Consider the following 24,234-nt stretch of genomic DNA (forward strand, 5'->3'; position numbering starts at 1 on the left):
TTAGACATTGAGAATGACCTCCATGTAATCAATTTAACAACCTTTTTAATTATTATTTCCAAATAAATTTTTCTAAATCAATTTAAGAATGGACACCTAGCTCAGTTGGTCATCCGGTTCCCTAAAGTTTCATGCGTTCCAGGAGGTCCCAGGTTCGAGCCCCCAACGGCATGATATTGCAGAAATTAACATGGAAGGTAGAGTTAGTTTTCCCTTGCCCCCCTTGTGACACAATCTCAGCCCCCATCCGCTTCGCCTCCTTTGGATAGGTTACCCATGAGGCTCGATGGTAGGCTAGCATAGCAACCTGTTCAATTAATGTAGTAGTATGTCGTTGGAGCTTAGCTTGTTAGGCTTCCAACTAGTTTCATGTAATAATCGTTATTGTATAGTAAAATAACAAAAAAAAATCACTTTTATTCTTTATCCAAAAAACTAACCTTAAAAATAAGACCTTGCATCATTGGAAATAAGTGCGAATTCGTGCACACTCCTTAACCAGTGTATATTTCACATTTCAATTTCTACCCCTGATTTAATTTAGGGAGTTATGTAACGAGGGTTGTGATTCTTAACATGGAGGGTAATGGGGCCATCAGTTAAATAATCAACCAATCAGAAGAATATGTGAAATATACACTCGTTAGAGGAGTGTGAACAAATTTGGACTCATTGGAAATGGTACATGAGCAAAACATTGTTATTTTTCCCATAGTATAAAACCCCATAAATAAGGATCTAAATAAAAACTCCACGTGAGATTTTTAGCGCCCACTGTTGAAGATGCTCTAATATATTGAATATACAAGTAAAAAATAATTCCCATATTGGGAAATATAATAGTATCTTTCCTTTATGGTTCCGAATTTTTTTAAATTGCGATATATTTCCCCAAATAAAATTAATTAGCAACTTAAATTACAATTACAAATATAGTACACCCTCCGTCCTAAATGTTTCGACTAAGAGCATCTCCAATGGTGTCTCGTTTTTTTTTTATATGTGGATACCTAAAAATTAGGCTTTTAGCAAACATTATGTATAAATAGAATCATATTTTAGTAAGCATATCCAATGGTAGATGTATCTATATATATTTTGATACAAGTGTCATTTAGTTACAGGTTAGTTAATCAAAAATGTGGGCCAGAATAATTTTAAACAGAAAAATATATGACGTGGGTATGGATTGGAGTATCTAAATTTAGATATTCTCATCGAAACTCAAACTGTCAACTCATGCTAATTTTTTACTATCCAATCACCATTGGGGAGAGTTTTTTATGTTAGAGTATCTAAAATCCTATGTGGCGGCAATATTTTTTAGAGACCCAAACTCTATTGGAGATGCTCTAAGTCAAGATATTAGGAGACCGGAGGAGTGTACAAAATTACCCCTATTAAATGTTATGTTATTACTAAAATTAGAAGGAGTATATGAAACATGTAATAAAATACATATTTGGTAATTTTATTATTTACAGAAATGTTTAAATAACTATCTTCCACTTTCTCTCTCCATGAGGATCCGGTGACTTTCTCCAGCACTCCATGCCAGATTTTTCTCTCTGGGATCACCATGATTCCATTTATTTTTCCTTTAGTTTTCGATTTTTCTTGGTTTATTTTCCCACGATTTCCACTTTTCCTGGTTTTCACTTTTAGTTTTGGTTTGCGGTTTTTTTTTTAGGGTTCGTGCCTTCCTTTTTAGGGTTCGTGCCTTCCTTTTTAGGGTTTTATTTATTTTACAGTCGCAATGCCCAGAATCACCAGGGCATCTTCTTTCACTGCACCCCTTTCTTCCCAGGATGTGACAGACAGGAAAATTACGCCTTTGGTGCGTTCCTTGCAGGCTGTAACTTCCCCGATGCGCCATGATGAAGCTACGACCCGGGCCTTACAGCTAGCCAAATGCACGTTCATTTGCCCTTGCAAGCATGCTCGTGGAGCATGATGCGGCTATTTAAGCTTCCACACTGTTCCAACTTACCCTTTTTCCGCAAAGGGTTTATTAAGAAAATACAAACTTTCTTAATACTGCAAAAACGGCTTTTTGAGGCCCTAAAAGAAGGAATTTGGCTAAATTCTGGTGACCATGTGGATCTATAGATCGACATGTCTTGATCTTTGGGACGTTTCCCATCAAAATGGATTCCTTTTGAGCTAAATTACGACACTCGGGTTTTTAGCCTATGTTGAACGCCTTGATAGGAAGTATGAGCATCCAAGGAATGGAATGCAACTAGCCTCATCAAGTCTGGCCACAATCATCTCTTGCATCGATCTACCGAGCGTAGATGATATGAGGGGCCAAAATGTCGCAATCATCTCCCAATTAGATGATATGAGCGACAAAGTGCTGGACCGGCAACGCTGCAACTCATTGTGGCTGCCTACGTACCCTTCCCTACTCTAAAGGGATCAAGCACAGACCGTAGTTCATCCCCGAAGGGACAAAAACTTAAACCAACTCGTTTGCAAGGCCGTGGCCAAGCAATAAAGGTAATTTCCTAGTCCGTATAGGCTGTTCCGTCAAAATGTATCCAAGTGTTGCATGTTTGGTCCGCAATATGGCATAACGATGCCTAAGCATCAAATTCCCTCTTCGCGAGACTACGAAAATGTAAATGATCCTTAGGCATCATTTATACTCTTCCGGCTAAGCTATGAAGCTTACGTGGTGCATAATCCGCATATACGCCATCAACCAACTACCCCTCCCTATATATGTTAATTTGACATTTTTACAACTCAAATTGGGGGAGAAAAAATCATGGGTACATTATTTATGTCCCTACTTTTGACACCCAATAAATATATCCTTATACAACAATAAATATGTCCCTACTTTTTAATGACCTTATCCATTTAAAATTAGATTACCTTAATACCCTCACCTATATAATATTTTTATTTATTTCAAAATGGAACAAATTTCTTCATCTACCACTTCATCACCACCACTAGCACCACCACCACCAACATTCAACTACCATTCCACCACCAACGTTCAATGACCACCACCTACCAACCACCACCACCACTAATATTCCACCACCACTCCTTCACCACCACCATTACACCACCAACAGTCCTCCACCACCACTAGTCCGTCGCCGCCGCCGCCACCACCACTTCGCCGCCGCCGCCACCACTAGTTCAGATACTTTTGGATCAACAACAGTAATTGATCCAAATAAAAATAAAACCAACAGTAGAAGTTGATCCAATTTAGGGGATCAATAACGGTAGTTGATCCAAAAAAAAGATCAATAGTAGAAGTTGATCCAATCTAGGGGATCAACAATGGTAGTTGATCCACTAAATTGGATCAACAATGAAGTCGATCCATGTAAATGGAGTGAATTTGGCGTGATTCGAACACGCATCATCTTACATGGAGTCAGTCATGCTACCATTGCACCACAAGTTCAACATTGGAAGAAAATTACATGATTTAAACTACAAGATACTACAATCATGATTTAAACTACAATGCTGATTATACTTATCGAAGGAAATAATGTCACAATTGGAGTTGAAAGGATCAACAACAATAGTTGATCCCATAAAAAATTAGGTCAATAACAGGAGTTGATCCCGTAAATGGATCAACAACCGTAGTTGATCCCATAAAAAATTGGGTCAACAATAGCAGTTGATCCCATAAATTGGATCAACAACAATAGTTGATCCCGTAAAAACTGAAGTAAATAGGTTTACTGAAAGGACAATTGCTGGAATACCATCAACAAATTCAACCAAAATAAATGTGCAGGTCTCTTATTGCTTGAACAACGCTGGAGTCAATATATGTAACAGCTGCAATAATAAATACAAAATGTGAGTGTCATCTAAAATCGCAACCGAAAATAAAAGTTCAAGTTCGTGCACATCATACTTATGTGCCGTCTCTACTACACATAATAACAGATGAGAAATCAACCAAACATAAAATGCTCACTACTATACATAATACCTAAAATGCTAATACACCAACACCAACGTTGCTACTGATTTTTTATATATAAGTATCAGCTGTGAGTGCAAAGCTTCCAGCACCAAACTCATAACCCTATCCACTATGCCAAGGATGCCAATTGGTAATAGCATGAAGCAGACTATACTCCAGACCCTGCTTTCTGCAATTGAGACATCCATTACACCGATCTTCCTGTTTCAAATGGGAGATAATGTATAAATAAAAAATAAAGAAGTGGGATAAGATTCTACACTACTGTTCAGTTTGAATACTAAGCATTTGCTTAATCCTGAATAATGATATACAATCTCAACGTAGATTTCATTAACACCACTCTTGACAGTAACACTAACCATTACTATTATGAAAGAACACAAAGTGAAAAATTCCTAACCTGACTCTGAGTGTTGTACATAATCGGTCCCAAAATCCACCCTACCAAGTCCATTGCCGCCACTACCAAGTCCACCAATTTCATCACCAACATAGAAGCATATCCTTCTCCAAACCTAATCCTCCACTTCCACCAGCACCACCTCCAACTTTGTCACCACCAGCAACGCATCCGACTCCAAATCTTCCTCACAAATCAACAGAATTAGTACCACACATGCAATTGCATTTCAACAAAAACAAATGAAATCAAATTTCAACAATCTCTATATAATCTTAAATCTAAGAATGATTTTATGAATTTAGACCTAAATTTGTAGATCTGAATCTCAAAGAAAATCGAATTACCATAAATCGAATCCTACGATGAGATTTACTATTTAAAATTAATCTTCAAAATCCTGAATTAGTTGGCGACGACGAAGGTGGTGATAGTTGCAGGTTCGGTGACGATGAAGATGGTGGTGGTGGGATTGGTTTGGTTCGATTTTGAATCACATATCTCTCTCAATTTCAAATCTTATCAATCTCAAACCCAATTGGTTCCTGAATCTATTATAAAGATGGAGACGGTGACTAAAGAGGTGGTGGTGGTGGTGGTGGTGGTGTTGGTTGTGGTGGCGACAGAGATTGTTATGGTGGTGACGAAGATTGAGATGTTTTGGTTCGTGTTTTTATCAGAATTGAAGAAGTTGAAGTATATATCACATAAAGGTTAAAAATAGAAACTAGGGAAAATATGATTTTAAATAAATTTTCAATTATGCCATCAGGGACATTTATAAAGTCTGTTAGGGATATTTGTGAAGGCCCATCAAAAGGAGGGACAACTATTCTATTAGAGCACTGCTCGGTCAAACTCGCATGCGTTGCTATCTCAAGCATGTTTGTCAATGTTAGTGATCAAAACTATAAGTCTTGATTTCTTGTCTCTTATAGCTAAGTCTCGGACTAAGATAGTAAGTGTAGTTGAGCTCAAGGACTTCATGGAGATTCATCATACAAGTAGAAGATCTACTCAAGGAACCGGTGGAACTTCTCGACAAAATGGTATGTGGAGAGTTGAACTTCTCTGTCACTCAAAAGTCTATCTACTGTATCTCCTATTCTTTGAGACAAAAGTCGTATGCTATATATATAGACTAGATCATACACATTTGGATTTCGAGCCGAGTATACCTCGCCTATTTATATCTCGAAATATGTGTTGGTAAGCTTTTCGCTTCGACCAAGTTTATCTTTACCTAGTGACGAAAGTCATGAATGTTTCAATCATTTTGAAAATTGCTTTGACGAGAAGTAGTGTAACAACTGTATAACTTCCTCTAAGAATGTTTCAATGATTGGAATGAGAGTTTAGATTACATAAACAATGGATTCTTTGAACCGAAGTTTTCGAACTTTGTTGATCAAGAGAACTGGAAGAATGGCAAGTGCCAAGTCTGTGAACTGCCGAAGTTCTCAAACCCGAGAATTTCTGCTGGAGTTGACAAACTACTTGCGTCACCCAAGTCCGCGAACCCATTCCGCGAACCGGCGTAGTTCTCGAACCCGAGAATTTCTTCTAGAGTTTGTAAACTCTATTCGGTGTCTTAAGTCTGCGAACCTAGTCTTCTAACTTGAGAAGGTTATATATCTAAAGATGATTTATGAACTTAATCTTAAAAGACTAAGGATGCATTTGTAAACCATGGCTATTAAAGTTCGTGAACCGATTCGAGTGAATCAAATCATCTTTGCTTCAATTGTGTCTTGTATAGTTACATAAGATTTCCTTGCAATTAAAAAACTCTCTTAACTAGTTCATTTGAGTCAATTGAACTAGTTATGGTGAAGAAGAACATGGTTGGTATGAAACAGTCATATGGTTAACCTCTTTGGGTAGACTATTGTTGAACCAACAATGTATATGTTTGGGTGAGGTTAACAAACCTAGAAGCATACAATCATTTGTGTATGACAAGCTAAGTTTTCGATCTAACGGTTGAGAAATATTAACTTGAATCTAAATCAGGTTTTCATCTAACGGTGAATATTGATTGCTTTGTAACTAAGGCAAAACCCTGATTTGAAAGGATATATAAAGGAGACATCTAGTATTGTGCAAAACTAATCCCCACACCTTACGTGTGATACTAATTTGTGTACTAGAGTCGTTTCTCCTTTAACCTTGGGTTTTCTTCTTCTAAAACGAGGTTAATGACTTAAAGACTTCATTGGGATTGTGAAGCCAGACCGATACTACTTTTATCGTAGGTGTGATCTGATCTTGCATCTTCTATCTTAACAGTACAATCATACTAATTGGCTTGAGATCGTGAGAGTTATCCGATAGGCAAGATATCAAAAGTAATCAAAAACACCTTCGTCTCATTGTTTGTGATTCCGCAACATCTTATTTCGCTACCATACTATTAAGATTGTTGTGAGGTGATTGATTAATCTAGGTTGTTCTTCGGGAATATAAGACCAGATTATCAATTGGTTCCTGTTCACCTTGATTATTATCAAAAGACGGAACAAAAACTTTTAGGATTTTTCTGTGGGAGACAGATTGATCCTTTGATAGACTTGTCTGTATGAGACGGATTTGTTTATTGTTAAAGCTTGCGATTATGGGTCGTAGAAACTCTTAGTTGTGGGTGAGATCAGCTAAGGGAATCAAGTGCGCAATATCTTGCTGAGATCAGAGGCGTAGAGGGTAAACTGTACCTTGGATCAGTGGGATTCTGATTGGGGTCCAACTATAGTCCAGCCGAAGTTAGATTGGAGTAGGCTAGAGTCTGTAGCGGCTTAATACAGTGTGTATTCAATCTGGACTAGGTCCCGAGGTTTTCTGCATTTGCGGTTTTCTCGTTAACAAAATTCTAGTGTCTGTGTTATTTCTATTTCCGCATTATCTTTGTTTATATAATTGAAATAATGCAGGTTGTGTGTTTGAATCAATCAATTGGAAATCCGACCTTTGGTTGTTGATTGACATTTATTGATCCTTGGACATTGGTCTTTGGTACCATCCAAGTTATTCCTTGTGTTTGATTATAGACTCGCTGATTTCTATTAGCTTGAGTAAATCCAAACAAGAGAGAGATATTAACTCCTTGAGATACTTTTATCTTGATTGAGTCTGAATGTCTAGTTGATTCTCTAGTAAGTGTTTCGGAGTTAGTCCATACATATTGCTAAGCGAAATATTGGGTGGTGTTGTTAGACCCCCGATTTTTCAATTGGTATCAGAGCAGGCAAACACGTTCAAGACCTTATAAGTCTGTGTTTGTAGCAATCTGAGTCTGAGGACAGATCTCTTACGCATACCTCAAAGGATTACTCCTTAGTTGATTCTTACGAATCCCAAGGTAGAAAGACTGTCTCATCTTGTGTTGACCACTCTTCCTCCAATGAGACATTGGACACAATGGAAAAAGCTGAAATGGAGCTCACCAGAATTGCAAAAAATTTTACTGAGTTTGTTGATCTTCAGAATCATGAACAGCACATTGATGAATTTTAAAAGTCTATTGATCGTGAACATGTACTCTATAACATCATAGAGTCATTATCTAAGGATATTGAGAAACTTCTTCAAGAAAATAATCTACAGCATGAAAAGATTGTTGATCTTGAAAAGTTGATCAAAGAAGGCTCAATTAGAGAAAAATGTTTGATCAAGACACATTCATCTGATCTTGACATACTTCGTGTTGAGAAAGAAAAGCTAGATGCATCACTTTCACTAGCCCATGAACAGTGTATGACCTTGGAAAAGGAAAATTCTGTCTTAAGGAAAAATTCTTCTGGTTAAACTGTTCCTCTTGACTTACAGTACATGAAGAAATATCCTCCAAGAGAAGATTGTGTCGAGAAAAGTTTATATAACTTACAATCTTCTCACAGGGCTGAAAAGTTAAAACAGATACCAACTGTTGCGTCTTCTCCACGAACTTGTACCTTCTGTGAAAAAGGAAATCACTATGTTGTCCATTGTTTTGCCAGGAAGAAACAAATTTCGAAACTTCGCAATTTGCTTCTTTCCACTGTCAATGGAGTACATAGTCAGACGACTACTGCAGTGAACCTCTTCACAAGGAATCATACTTCTTATAAAAATGATCTTCTTCCTAGAAGTCATTACAGGACTGGGTTGCATTCTAGTGGTAAAAATTCTTGTGCTACCCACGAAAGCATTCCCTGTGTTTATAAGAATAACTCTGGTAAATCTAAGTCTAGAGTATGGAGACTCGTTTCCGAAAATACCCTAGAACCAATATCTAGAGGTCCTAGACTTTGTAATCAGAAAGATTCCTCTCCTGTGCTTCCAGGAAGGGTTGTGAGACAGATCTCTAAACTTGGAGACTGCCATGAAAAGATAAGAAATGTTGAAATCAGATATCCTGGAGGAAATCACAACTATTCTCTCAGAAACTTTGGTGAGACTATGTCTCCCTCTACTACCTAGTAGAAAAACTCCATTCTTATATCTAACTTGAGATATACAAGGATGATGTCTGAGAGATGCTCAAGTATGTTTTGTTGATTTTCTTTCGGTTTGTATGTTTTATATTTTTCTGGTATTTCTTTCTTTCATCTCTGTAACTTTTTAGAGACAAGGGTTCTTAGAAAACAACATAGTATGCAGTGTCTCTAATTGGGTCTATTTACTTTGGCATTTCGATCGGCCCACGAACGTCCATATCTCCTCAAGGAACTCTAGGGTTTCTATCTATGGTGTATACTTGAACACATATATATATATATATATATTATAAGCGTTCATTAATCTTCAGAAAGGAACTCGATGGAAACTGTTCCAAAAGAAAAAGTTAACCCTAACTTGGAGGATGATCTCAAAGGATGTGATTCTGCTCAAGAGTTCATCATGAATAAGATGCTTGAAAGGAAAGAGTATAACTCTTGGATTGGAGAGTCTGTCAAGGATATAATTCGCGTTAAGAATGAAGTTAAGAGCAAACTTGCTAACCTTCAACTGCAGATAAACCAGCTCATTGATGGACAGACAAAAATCCTTGGTACTCAGAATATCTTGATCATAAATCAGAAGAAAGTTATCCTTGACTGCGCAAAGGCTCGTCATTATGCTCGCATTGTTGATCCAAAAACTAACGTTCAAACTTATGAACATGGTGTCTCTACGCTCAACAAGATCAAGGATATCAGTGATTCCTATTTCGATGGACCATTTCAGAGGTATGAAATAATCAAGGAAAACTGAGTTTAGTTTGCCTAGTAAGTCTTCTTTTTGGTTTAGTTGGAAGAATAACTAGTGCTTTGAATAGCGATGATTGTGACTACACATAGCTATTATTTTCATCTTCTTGTTTTTAGGTTTTTGGTTTAAATTCTAAAACTATTTGGAGGATGATGTTTTGCAATATTTTTGACTTGTTATATTGCAACTTGTTATGGGATATTGGTTTTTACGTCCGTGAACTATGTTGTCCCATATTTTGTCAAAAGTAAGTCGTTCATGATCGGCATTCGTTTATTGGTTTAAGAATGAATAGACTTTTGACATATACAAAAGTTAATCCTATATTGTCAATCTTTGACAGAAGATAGGTTAAAATATTTTGTATCCAAGGATTATTGCTATTGTATATGCTTGTGCAAAAGAATGAATCCTTGTGTATTCCACGGTATTGATCTTCATTGATCCATCCTTTTTTGTATTACCGTGAGGCTTCATGATGTGTCTTATGTTGAGCGCGATACAACTAAGTTGATTATTCTTGATTAGCTTTGTTGGTTGTTCCGTAAGGTACGTTATGTTGAGCATATAGAACTAAATTAATCATCTTCTTGGTTATTTAGTTATTACTCCAAAAATTCTCTTGTGTTGAGTATATGAACGATTAAGCCAATCACTCTCTTGTATGGTTATCTTAGTCGTTTCTCCGTAAGTTTACTTATGTTGAGCGCAATGAATTAAATTGATCACTTTTGTGGTTAATTTGATTATGTATTCCGATTGAATTATTCATGGGTTTACTTATGAATAATTTAATTGAGTTTTGGATATAAAAAATCATTCTCATGGTTTTGGTGTCCAATAAAAATCCTTCATTTCTCTTGAAATTAAGGTCGCTCGTTGTTGTTCTTTCGGGAATGACATCAAATGGGGGAGAGTTTTTTTGAACTTATGCTTAATGGTCATATCTTGAGGGGTGTGCGGCTGTGGAATTTTAGAGGGGTTATCTTGTATATTTAAACTCCTTGATGAATGATGTTAGCTTCGGCTATATGATTGCATCTAAATAAGATGATGTGTGTTTATTTCTTTTAGTCATGAAATGTCTCTTACGGAAATTTCATTATGATCCCGTTCTTGTACCTTTGCCAATTTTATTGACAAAAAGGGGGAGAATTAATATGTAGTTCACATTACAAATACATATGGTTTTCGGATCATTGTGTAAGGGGGAGTGATTTTCATGTGAGATGGAGTATTGACTAAGGGGGAATGATACATATCACCATAGTATTATTGTTGAAGTTGTGATACAATTGGACTTTGATACTATGTAATAATACTATGACACTGTATAACAATGATCGAGACTGATGCTTTCTCATTGTTATAGCTACGGATCTTCATCAACGATGGTGCTAAACTTACAACATTTGGGATAATTGGAGTACTTGGAAGTGACGAAGATTTCGAGGAATGTTGAAAATTAGACATGTGGAATAGGAGCTACTAAAGTTTCATTATATTTTTTGTATTCCATATGTATTGATAGTTTTGTCACTAAAATAGACAAAAGGGGAGATCGTTAGAGCACTGATCGGTCAAACTCGCATGCGTTGCTATCTCAAGCATGTTTGTCAATGTTAGTGATCAAAACTATATGTCTTGATTTCTAGTCTCTTATATCTAAGTCTCGGACTAGTATAGTAAGTGTAGTTGAGCTCAAGGACTTCATGGAGATTCATCATACAAGTAGAAGATCTACTCAAGGAACCGGTGGAACTTCTCGACAAAAAGGTATGTGGAGACTTGAACTTATTTGTCACTCAAAAGTCTATCTATTCTATCTCCTATTCTTTGAGACAAAAGTCGTATGCTATATATATATACTAGATCATACACATTTGGAATTTCGATCCGAGTACACCTCGCCTATCTATATCTCGAAATATGTGTTGGTAAGCTTTTCGCTTCGACCAAGTTTATCTTTACCTAGTGACGAAAGTCATGAATGTTTCAATCACTTTGAAAATTTTTTTGACGAGAAATAGTGTAACAACTATATAACGTCCTCTAAGAATGTTTCAATGATTGGAATGAGAGTTTACATTACATAACCAATAGATTCCTTGAACGGAAGTTTTCGAACTTTGTTGATGAAGAGAACCGGAAGAATGGAAAGTGCCTAGTCCACAAACTAAGTCCTCGAACTGCCGAAGTTCTCAAATCCGAGAATTTCTGCTAGAGTTGGAAAACTACTTGCGAGCCAAGTCCGCGAACCCAGTCCTCGAACCGACGTAGTTCTCTAACCCGAGAATTTTTGCTGGAGTTTGTAAACTCTATCCGGTTCGCGGACTTGAGAAGGTTATATATCTAAATATTATTGCTGAACTTAATCTTAAAAGTCTAAGGAATGCATTTTCAAACCGTGGCTATTAAAGTTCATGAACCGATTTAAGTGAATCAAATCATCTTTGCTTCAATTGTGTCTTGTGTAGTTACATAAGATTTCCTTGCAACTGAACAACTCTCTTAACTAGTTCATTTGAGTCAATTGAACTAGTTATGGTGAAGAAGACCATGGTTGGTATGAAATGCTCATATGGTTAACCTCTTTGGGTAGACTATTGTTGAACCAACAATGTACATGTTTGGGTGCGGTTAATAAACCTAGAAGCGTACAGTCATTTGTGTATGACAAGCTAAGTTTTCGATCTAACGGTTGAGAAATATTAGCTTGAATCTAAATTAGGTTTTCATCTAACTGTGAATATTGATTGCTTCGTAACTGAGGAAAAACCCTGATTTGAAAGGCTATATAAAGGAGACATCTAGTATTGTACAAAACTAATCCCCACACCTTACGTGTGATACTAGTTGCTCCTTTAACCTTGGGTTTTCTTCTTCTAAAACCTGATTAACGACTTAAAGACTTCATTGGGATTGTGAAGCTAGACCGATACTACTTTTATCGTAGTTGTGTGATCTGATCTTGCATCTTCTATCGTAACAGTAAATAATAAGCCACCCCAATGTCCAGCCGTGATGGCTGTACATCTCTAAGGCTATCTCACTTGGTGCATGGTCCGTTGCCATATACCCGGCCATGTTGGCTGTCCACTGCCAATCCGATGTCCAGCCATGTTGGATGTCCGCTGCCAGCCCGATGTCCATCCATGTTGGTTGTCCGCTGCCATCCCGATGTCCATCCATATTGGTTGTCCGTTATCATCCCGATGTGCAGCCATGTTGGTTGTCCGTTGCAAACCTGTTGTCCATCCATGTTGGTTGTCCGCTGCCAACCAGATGTCCAGCCATGTTGGCTGTCTACTGCCAACTTGTTGTCCAGCCATGTTGGTTGTCCGCTTCCAACCCGATGTCCATCCATGTTGGCTGTCAGCTGGGAACCCGTTGTGCAGCCATGTTGGTTGTCCGCTGCCAACCCGATGTCCAGCCATGTTGGCTGAACATTGTCAACGTATTGGCCAAGGGACAATGTTCCTTTTCCTACCCAACAGAAGCTTTGGATGAAGCTTCATCTCAGGCCATGGCGCATCTTTTAGCATGCGTCATGCTAAAAACACAGGGTGTTACACAGGAGTTCTTGGGTTCTTCCTCTCAAACTGATGCAGCTGCTCCAGGCGAAAATCTCTATCACTTTCCTTTCAACCATTTTCATGGCTGTCAGGATGGGATTAACGGTAGAGGTTTATCCAAGGGTTCTCTCTTGAAGCACTTGTGTGACATGCATCTTTGTTCTGAAGAAAATAAACCTTCTGCAGGGAATTGACTGCTAACAACTTGAACATATATCTGGCTTGAGAGAGGGTTTTGGGTTGTCTTCGAATGTGGCTATGTTGCAGATGCATGCATCTACATGGTTGGAAGAAGTCTTGTAAGGGCAGAGAAGGTGTGGTCAATGGAGACGTTGTTGCAGGTCCTCTCAACAGTGCAGGGGTTGGTTTTCTTCTACATGGTTTAGAAAAACCAGTTGAGATAAATCGGGGGTGTCCGGATTTTCTATTACTGCAGTTGGTGACCCTGTTTCTGGGAATGGTGTTGATCTTGTTTCAGAAGATGGTGCAGTTATTGATCTCTCTAATGACTTTCTCAATGTTGTATTGCAAAGACAGTTCACGGCTGTCACTTTCATACCCCATAAATGCAGGTTAGTGTTTTTGAGGATTAGAAAAACTTTATGGATGTGCAGAGAAGGAATTACAACCATTCCTCGATGTTGAAAGTCCATAACAAGAGTTCAATGATCTTCGTACGAAGCTAAAGGGACTGACTAGTAAACATACGCATAACTTAGGAGCAGCCGGACAATATGAAATCGAGCTAACATGCTTCTCATGAGCATGAAGAGTGAAAGATGGCTTCAAACATAGAGTAGGATTAGATGAAGCTGACAACTGAACTAGTGTGCTATCTTAATGAGCTTCATGTTTTATTAGATTTCTACAAATTGTTTCTGCAGAAACTTAAGCGTGGTCATGCATTTTTAATAAAATTTTTAGCATGCATCATCAACAAGGTAGACCATGACTTCCATTCTTAATGCAAAATCAATTTGTACCTCTGAAGCTTTCTTGAAGTAATGAGTTGTTGGGAAAATTGGCACCCCGAGCGCAGCGGAATCACAGGATCACAAAGGGAAATTGGTAATTTGAACCAAACCTTGAGAAATAATAGGAGAGACAGAAGATAAACAAGCACACACAACCACAACAAAAGATATACGTGGTTCACCTTTACACGCTATATCCACGACCAACACCACCAGAAAAACTTATATTAAATCAAAGACCATTACATGTTCTTTACGCAACCCAAGACAAGACCCAAAGAGTTAACAAGACATACCCGAGAACACCATTGAAGAAACCATAGCAATCAATTCTCTAACCATTCCTTAAACCAGCCTCATGTCTTTTCTTCTACACCGTCTTCACGGTTGCTAATAACAAAGGAGAAACATGGAAACCCTCGAAATTTGGTTTAGGGCAAAGCCTCAAACCCTAAACACTAGAACGCCAAAATCCTCTCTCTACAAGTTTTTCTCTCACACCGATATTGACCTTCACAGTAGCACACGACCCTCTCAACAAAGAGACCAAAACCCTAAACACAAGGATTTACAACTCTTCTAGGCTAGATTATATCTACACCTCTAATTTTAATCCTATATATAGAGAAACTAACTTGGCCCATTAACAAGCCCTAACTTTGGGAACAAGTTTTCCTAACTTAGCTCTTAAGTTCCTAAACTTTAGGAACAAGCTTGCTTAGAATAGAGTTTGACTTGTGGAAAAACTAATCACCAACTAAGTCCCACATGAGTTGTAGTGGCCTTAATTTTTTTATAATTTGTCCAATCATAACGTAACCTACCATAGTACAGTAACAGAGCCACATTGTTTTTTTTTTTTTATCAGACATCTGGGGTTAAGGGGACCCCACCCCAAGAAACAGAAAAGAAAACAAAAAAATAAAAGCAGAAGAAGTAAAACAGGCTAACTACGGGGATACAACTTTCCCTCACTATCCTCTTTAATAATCTCACATAACTCAGGCGAGAAATCCTCAACACCAATATCAACCCATTTAATGGGAGGATGGTAACTTGCTAAACAATCTGCAGCTCTATTGGTTTCCCTATAGACATGGGAAATCTTAACATCCTCGAAACAAGATCTCAATCTCTTAACTCTTCTCCAAATTTGAATCAAATTCCATGAGGGAGAAAAATATTCCTTCGTAAGCAAGAATCAGAAATACATTGAATCAATGGCTAAATGGACTTTCTTAAATCCTCTCATAATAGCAAGGTTAAAGCCTAACTCCACACCCTGAAGTTCATGGGCATTAACAGAAATTGCAGGGACACCTCCCTTAGTAGCAGCAACAACTTCCCTAGAGTTAACTCTTAAAACTACACCCTAACCACCAGTCAGTAACCTCATTGACCCATCAATATTAATCATAATGAAATCCATCTCTGGAGCTAACCAAGGCAACAACACTATGGAAAGTAAAAGAAATTCACAACTTACTCTTAGACCTTCAATAAAATTCCTGGAGTAAAGAGAGTCCTCAACTTTTCAAGTACTGGCCAACACTTTAATTCTAACATCAGAAAGAATACAATATCCCACCTGATCAGCAGAGGATTATTTACTATTAAAAATCCTATTGTTTCTCTCCCTCTAAACATGATAGACAAAACAAGTTAAGATGGGTTTCTTTATTTTGGTAACAACACCCTGGCCAACAAATTCATTCAGGCACCAGAGAATCTCATCCTTCCAACAACTACAAGGATTTATAGAGTAACCCATTTTAATTAGCAGACCCATCCAAATAGTAGCAGCAAATGAACAAGTATGAAAAATATAGTCCTCATCTTCAACACAATTCTCATCTTCACATAACACACATCTAGCAATCTGCAACTTACCCCATTTCACCATTTTATCTCTAGTTTTGAGTCTCTCATACATGCCAAGCCAGGTGATGAAAGAGAATCTTGGTACATAAGGTTTAAACCAAACAAGCTTAGACCACAATATAGTATATGTTTCCCCTGCTAAAGTCTTATATGTATCCTTCATGGTATAACTTCCAGAATAACTAGGTTTACATATAATCAAATCAGTTTCAGAAACATCAAATTCTACTTCCTGTATTGCCTAATAGTCGGAGCAAGATCCTAATCCATTGTATCAGGGAAATACCACCCTTATTCATCTAAAAAATCAGCCACCTTGCTATCAGAACTAATGCGTAACTCATTTATAGTGTCCTGACTGACCCAATCTGAAAAAGCGGGGGTCTAACAACACCACCCAATATTTCGCTTAGCAATCTGTATGGACTAACTACGAAATACTTTGCTAGAGCAACTAGACAGTCAGACTCAATCTAGATAAAAGTATCTCAAGGAGTTAATATCTCTCTCTTGATTTTATTTTTACTCAAGCTAAAAACAATAGCGAGTCTTTATCAAATACAAGGAATAACTTGGACGGTCCAAAGACCAATGTCCAAGGATCAATCAATATCAATCAACAACCAAAGGTCGGATTTCCAATTGATGATCACGAACGCACAACCTGTATTATTTCAATTATATAAAAAATATAATGCGGAAAAGAAATAACACAGACACCAGAAGTTTTGTTAACAAGGAAACTGCAAATGCAGAAAAACCCCGGGACCTAGTCCAGATTGAATACACACTGTATTAAGCCGCTACAGACACTAGCCTACTACAAGCTAACTTTGGACTGGACTATAGTTGAACCCCAAGGTACAGTTGTACTCCTACGCCTCTGATCCCAGTAGGTTACTGCGCACTTGATTCCTTTAGCTGATCTCACCCACAACCAAGAGTTGCTGCAACCGAAAATCGCAGACTTGATAATAAATAAATCTGTCTCACACAGAAAAGTCTATCAAAGGATAAATCCTTCTCCCACAGAAAAACCCTAGGTTTTGTTCCGTCTTATGATATGAAAATCAAGGTGAACATGAACCAATTGATAATCCGGTCTTATATTCCCGAAGAACAACCTAGATTAATCAATCACCTCTCTACAATCCTTCCTGACTACACAGGCGGTTTGTCGAGGAATCACAAACAGTGAGACGAAGATGTTTGTGATTTCTTTATCTTTCCTATCGGATAACTCTCACGATCTCAAGCCAATCAATAGATTGTACTCGTACGATAGAAGATGCAAGATCAGATCACACAACTACGATAAAAGTAGTATCGGTCTGGATTCACAATCCCAATGAAATCTTTAAGTCGTTAACCTGGTTTTAGAGAAGAAAACTAAAGCTTAAAGGAGAATCGACTCTAGCGAGCGCACTAGTATCACATAGACGTGTGGGGATTAGTTTTGCACAATGCTAGATGTCTCCTTTATATAGCCTTCAAATTAGGGTTTTGCCTTAGTTACAAAGCAATCCATATTCACCATTAGATGAGAACCTGATTTGGATTCAAGATAATATTTCTCAACCGTTAGATCGAAAACTTAGCTTGTCACACACACTTGGGTAGACGTTTACTGGGTTTGTGAAAACCAGGCCCAAACGTGTACTTGTATGTTGGTTTAACATAGTAACCCAAAAGGTTAACCATATGAGCATTTCATATTAACCTTGTTCTTCTTCACCATAACTAGTTCAATTGACTCAAATGAACTAGTTAGAGAGTTGTTCAATTGCTATGATATCTTATGTAACTACACAAGACACAATTGAAACAAAGATGATTCGATTCGATTGAATCGGCTCATGAAGTTTATAGCCACGGTTTGCATAAAGCATTCCTTAGTAATTTGAGTTTCATGTTCAGAGCACATCTTTAGATCATAACCACTTAAGCTCACAAACAAGTTTGCGGACTTAAGACAACTGGCGGAGTATTCCAAACTCAGCAGAAAATCTCGGCAAAGAGACTTCCGCCAGTTCGTGGACTAGGTTCGCGGACTAACACGCAAACGAGTTTTTGGAAAATCCCAGCATAAATTCTCGGTACGAGAACTTCCGTCAGTTCTTGGACTGAGTTCGCGGACTTGGCAAAGCCAATTCCTCCGGCTTCTCTCAATCAACAAAGTTCGAAAACTTCGGATTAAGGAATACATGGTTATGGAATCTAACCTATCATTCCAATCATTGAGACATTTTCAGAGGACGTTGTATAGGCATTATTTACATACCGTTTCACGTCAGAGCAATTCTCAAAGTAATTGAAACTTTTCATGACTTTCGTCACTAGGTGAAGATAAACTTGACCAAAGCGAAAAGCTTTACCAACACATGATTTCGAGATATAGATAGGCGAGATATACTCGGATCGAAATATCAAATGTGTATGATTCAGTCTATATATCATACGACTTTTGTCTCATAAGAAGTAGGAGATAGAAGAGATAGACTTTTGAGTGATAGATAAGTTCAAGTCTCCGCATACCTTTTTGTTGATGAAGTTCCACGGTTCCTTGAGTAGATCTTCGTCTTTGTATGATGAATCTCCATGAAGTCCTTGAGCTCAATTACACTTTTCTATCCTAGTCCGAGACTTAGCTATGTAGGCTAGAAATCAAGACTCATAGTTTTGATCACTAACATTGACAAACATGCTTGAGATAGCAATGCATGCGAGGTCGACCGATCTATACTCTAACACAATCCACCAATCTTCCATTAGGGTGACAAAGATAAGTAAGAAAATATGTCTTTTCCCCATCCCCAATAATATGCATAAACAAGTTTTTTACCACTACTCTTTGTTCTAATAATCTTCTCCAGCACCAAGAAGTATCTTGAGGAATTTTTAAAGTCCAGAAGTCTTTACCTTTGATGAGATTTTTTTGAACCCAGTCGTCCAAATAGTGCTCTTTCCACTCACAATATCCCACATATGTCTAAGATTAGCAGCACAGTTAGCAATATGAATATCCCTTACACCAAGCCCCCCTTTATTATAAGTACTGCAAACAACACTCCACTTTATTGGGTGATAAGTCTTCCCCAAATCTACTCCAGCCCACAAGAATCTCTTGAAAATAGAGTTTAGCTCCTTAAAAACTCTTTTTGGTAAAATAAAGCAAGAAAGCCAAAAGAATATCATTCTCATTAAGACAATTTTAATCAAAAACAGTCTACCTGCATAAGATAACTTCTTAGACTTCCAGGATTTAGCTCTTTTCGAGACTTTCAAAATTAAAGGAAGGCAATTTTGGTAGGATAATTTTGAAGTAATGAGGGGAACACCAAGATACCTCATAGGTAATTCATCAGTACTACAATCTAAACAAGTAACAATCTGAGCAAGCTCTGAAGGATTCACAGCAGAAGAGTAAAGAGCTGTCTTAGATTTATTTATTTCAAGCCCAGAAAACTGACTAAAATCATCAATGGCTGATTTAAGAGAAGTAGATGCAGAAATAGAGCCCTTGAAAAACACTAAAATATCATCCACGAAACACAAATGAGTAAGGTTTGTAAGCTTATATCTAGGATGAATATCATATCTTCTTATATCCACCTGGTACTTAAGAGATAAACTTAGAATTTCCATAACACTGACAAACAAATAAGGGGATAGAGGGCATCCCTGACGAAGGCCTCTACTAGATGAAAAATACCCATAAGGGGATCCGTTAACGAGAACAGCAAACTTCGCAGTAGAGATGCAATTATAAATCCAGGAAATAAAAATATCTGGGAAACCCAATCTTTTCAAACACAACACGACATCATCCCAACTTACAGTGTCATAAACCTTCCTAATATCGATTTTTAAGGCACATCTAGGAGGCCCTTGTCTCTGTCGTAGTTTCGAACAATCTCGTGGGCAAGTAAAATATTATCCTGAATCGAACGACCCGATATAAAGGCAGATTGATTTACACTAATTAAATCCCTTGAAACATACTTCATTCTAAGAGCCGGGATTTTAGTTATGCATTTGTATATAACATTACAGCGCGAAATTGGTTTATAATCAGCAACAGTGGATGAATTTTCAATTTTAGGCACCAAAGTTAAGAAAGTGTTGTTTACCTCACCCAACAATCTGAAGCTAGTGAAAAAATTCTGAATAGCTCTGATGAAATCAGCCTCAACAATGAACCAGCACACTTTGAAGAAATGACTTGTAAATCTGTCAGGGCCTGGAGCTTTACTAGAGCCAGTGCAAGACAAAACATGAACAATTTCATCCCTAGAAATAGAGGAAATAAGCCGAGCAGCATCATCTGTACTAACAATCTTAGAAAATTGAATAAAATCAGAAGCAGGATCATTAATTCCAGGAGAACCACTACCTTTAAATAAATCATAGAAAAAAGAAGTACATTCAAGAGCAATTTCTTTGTCATCATCTAAAATAAATCCATTAGCATTCTTTAAGGACAAAATATTGTTTCTACATCTCCTTTCCTTGACAGTACTATGAAAAAATTGAGTATTTGAATCTCATAAATCCATCTATTGAACCCTGGATTTATGTTTGAGAATGGATTCTTCGTGTCTCGCAACTCTAGCATATTTACGCACAACACTCTTATCCTCGGTATCAACACTAGCACTTAAAGGATTACTCTGAATTGCAGCTTGGGCATTGATCATTTCTTGCTTAGCTTCAGGCACAGCTTCGGAGACATTAACAAATCTTTCTCTTCTTAGAGTAATCAATCGTTTTTTCACCTTCTTCAATTTAGAGACAAGAATAAACATAGGGTTTCCATTTACTTTCTCTTCCCAAACACTTCTCACAATATCAAGAAAATCAGGTTCATTAGTTAAATAATTAAAGAAGCGAAAAGGAGGAGGACCATGAAGCCGCTTCTCATACACAGAAACAACCATAGAGGAATGATCTGAGATGCCTGGAGCTAAGAAATCATCTTTAGATTGAGTAAAGACAGACGTCCATTCAATATTGGCCAATACTCTGTCAATTTTTGACATTATTCTACCAGGGTCAATCAGCTTATTCGACCAAGTGTAAAAATCACCCGAGAAAGGAAGATCAAATAACTGGGAAATCTCAACACAATGATTGAAGTGATTCATAGATGAGATATGACTGCTACTACTATTACTACCAATTCTCTCATTAAAGTTTAGAATTTCATTAAAATCCCCTAAAACCACCCAAGGGAGATCATAACCACCAGAAAAAGCAATTAAATCATTCCATATAGCAACTCTGTTTGTATTATCATTATCACCATAAACAAAGGTCACAACAAACTTAAGATTCCTACAAGTAGTAACTTCCAGAAATATAGCTTGAGAGGCAGAGTGTAACAAATTGATTGAAAAATTAAGAGGGTTCCATCCTACCCAAATTCTACCTGAACTGTCATTAATATCATTATTTAAGAAACACCAGTTTTTATTAATAGAGGATCCAATAACATCCTTATTCTGAGCCTGAACATGAACTACCATGGATAATTTATTTAAACTAATAAATATACCTACTTGATGTCGTTTTAGAGGGTCATTTAGCCCTCTAAGGTTCCATCATCCAACCTTAAACATTGGTTAAAAATGAAAGAGGCCTATTAACAGGCCTAGGTTTCTTAAGCTCCACCCCCTTAGGATCAAGCTTTGATAAAACTGAAGAATTACTTCTCTTAGAGAAAAATTTACCTTTAGATGCTCCAACAGATAAAGAAGTATGATCTTTAGAAGCAGTCTTGGAAGAAAGCTGAGTTCCAGAAGTAACAGCTGAATTTGAAGGGCCCCCAGAATGATTCACTATTTTAGGTTGAGTCACCTGATCTATCTCAATCAAGGCATCAAACTTATTTGTAGTAGGAAGAACACCACTATAGTACGCTTTCATATAAACATTTTCCTTATTGCCATTTGGAGAAATAACCCCTTCTTCCATACTCACAGGCTCAGAATTTGTTTCATCTGTCTTTGAAGTATCAACAATAAGCTTTGGATTTGACTTTTTAGAACCTTTTACTACCCAAGCTTGTTGGTTATTCACAACATTATTCTGTTTAGGAACCTCCTCTGGAACAATTTTCAGTTTAACCCATGGGAATTTACCAGCAAAATGCCCAGAAAGAATTGCAAGCAGAACACTTAGGTGCCTTCCATGGGTACTCCACAACAACGTCCACTATATGTTTTCCTTCAGAAAATACTGGGACCGAACTAGGATACTCACAATCTATATCAATTTCAATCAAGACCCTTGCAAAACTCATCCTAGCTCTAGTAGTTGTTAATTTATCCATCATTATTGGTTTTCCAATGACACTGGCAATCTTAGACGAAGTTTTAGAATTCCACATATGTAACGGAACTTTCCTAAGATTAACCCAAACATGAATTGATTTCATCTCTGCAATTTCTTGCTCAATTAAAGGATGTCGTGGACGAACAAAAAACAATTGCTGAGAAATGTAAACAGGACCATACTCAATAGCAGCAATACGATCAGATTCATCCTCAAATTCAAAAACATACAGAGATTCACCATGGATTGTCATATGCATTAACCCTTTTGTTCTCCAAACCCTCTGTAGAGTATTTTTCACTAACATATAAGGTAGTTTCCTACCAACAATGGTACCAATAACTAGATCCTTACTATGAGCAAGGTCTTCTTCAACATCATTAAATACTGTATCAGCAACCTTCTTACCTTCAGCTGAACCAGGATCTTCAAAATCCAAAGAAGAATCAGGGATTAATTCCTTTTTCTTAGTAAAGAACTCAGACCAAACAATCTTCGAACTAAAAACCCTAGCAGTGTCAGAACGAGAACCTCCCAAATTAGCCCCCTCTACCTGGTGGGAGGAACAAAGTAGAGATGAACCCCCTTTACCAGTACCTCCATCATCATCCATGATGAAGAACGCAACAGAAATCAATCGAAGCTAAGAAAAAACGAAAACCAAAACCCTTGACTTTTGGTCAAAATCGCCCGGCCAAAGTCAATGTATTGTTTTACTGGATACCAGTTAGAGCCACATTGTTACATAATGCTTACAATAGATACTCACAGTAGGGTTTCCAGTCCAAGTCCAGGTGGAACCATAACAATATCAGAAGTTTAGAACATATACAGTGAGGCCTTCAGTTTAAGTATAGTGGTAAGTATTCTCGTCTGTCACGGGTGACCCGGGTTCGATTCCCGGCAACGGTAATTTTATTTTATTTTATTTTATTTTCATTTCCATTTTTTGTTGTTGACCTACACAGGTTGAAGAAGCAATATTTAGTTCCAGACCAAAATCAAGCAAGTCCATCTGAATATATATCTCGAAGTTGGTACAATTAAGATCAAATTCGTGTTAATGACCAAATTATGGCATGCCCATTTACACTCAAAAAGAGATGCTATATGAAAAAGCAACACAAATCAGGCACGTTTCTTTGCTCTACCAATTGAAGATGCTACCTCCACCTTTTTTGAACCTAGAATTTCAGGCTTCTTTGCCCAAGAAGCAGCGCTGTCAGGTGCATAATGGTAATCATAAAAGAGTTCCTCTCCCGCATTAATCTTTTGATCAGCAAATATACCAACTTTGTGATCACCTGCTACCATCATCACCTGCCATGACGTAGTCACAGAAAAAACATCATTAGAATGGACAAAATAAGATATTGGCAATTGGATCTTAAAATCGTAAAAGGGTGGGATGAGGATACGACAAAAAGACCTTAGCATAGCAATTTGGATTAGGTGAATGGTTAGCAAACTTCAACTTGTCCCCCTTCCGGTGAGCGTCAAGAACAAACTGCAAAAGATTTCGATGGAACTTAAAGTTAGGGAAAAGAGAAACAAGAACCTAGCTAAGAAATGTAAGTTCCGTCATAATGAAACATGCCTGATCATTCAAATTGAAGAGAAATGACGAATTTTCAAGATCGTATATCTTTCCACGCTTGTCAGCTTCTCGATGTGAGATCAATTCGCCAGTGTATTCCCCAAGGTATTCATTTTTGTTGACGCCATTCTGTAAAATTGTTGAATATTACGAGATGTCAAGAGCAAAAAAAGAAAAAGAAAAAAAAGACAAGCACAACGCAAAGACTACCTTTAAGAAAGCTCCCCAACCGGAGACATCTGACCTTCCAAGTAAAACCTGCAGTAAGAAAA

General features: G+C 37.4%; 2 protein-coding genes across 2 annotated transcripts in view; both read right to left on the reverse strand.

Annotated features, from left to right (window-relative positions):
- Positions 1-15,097: 15,097 nt before the first annotated feature.
- Positions 15,098-21,557, reverse strand: LOC113358007. Its single transcript, XM_026601507.1, has 5 exons — positions 20,654-21,557; positions 20,163-20,425; positions 18,952-19,926; positions 15,363-15,523; positions 15,098-15,239 (listed from the first exon to the last, which is right to left on the reverse strand). The coding sequence occupies exons 1-5, from the start codon at positions 21,555-21,557 to the stop codon at positions 15,098-15,100; spliced, it is 2,445 nt and encodes an 814-aa protein (XP_026457292.1).
- Positions 21,558-23,366: 1,809 nt separating this feature from the next.
- Positions 23,367-24,234, reverse strand: part of LOC113312164 (histone-lysine N-methyltransferase CLF-like) — a 5,666-nt gene continuing 4,798 nt past the window's right edge. Inside the window, exons 14-17 of the mRNA XM_026560919.1 lie at positions 24,173-24,220; positions 23,963-24,091; positions 23,795-23,872; positions 23,367-23,685 (exon numbers count right to left, since the gene is read on the reverse strand). Of these exons, the coding sequence (XP_026416704.1) occupies positions 23,494-23,685; positions 23,795-23,872; positions 23,963-24,091; positions 24,173-24,220 (447 nt within the window). The 3' untranslated portion in view covers positions 23,367-23,493. The remainder of the gene's footprint in view (positions 23,686-23,794; positions 23,873-23,962; positions 24,092-24,172; positions 24,221-24,234) is intronic.

This window comes from Papaver somniferum, chromosome 1 (genome assembly GCF_003573695.1).
Source record: "Papaver somniferum cultivar HN1 chromosome 1, ASM357369v1, whole genome shotgun sequence".
Taxonomy (NCBI): Eukaryota; Viridiplantae; Streptophyta; class Magnoliopsida; order Ranunculales; family Papaveraceae; genus Papaver; species Papaver somniferum.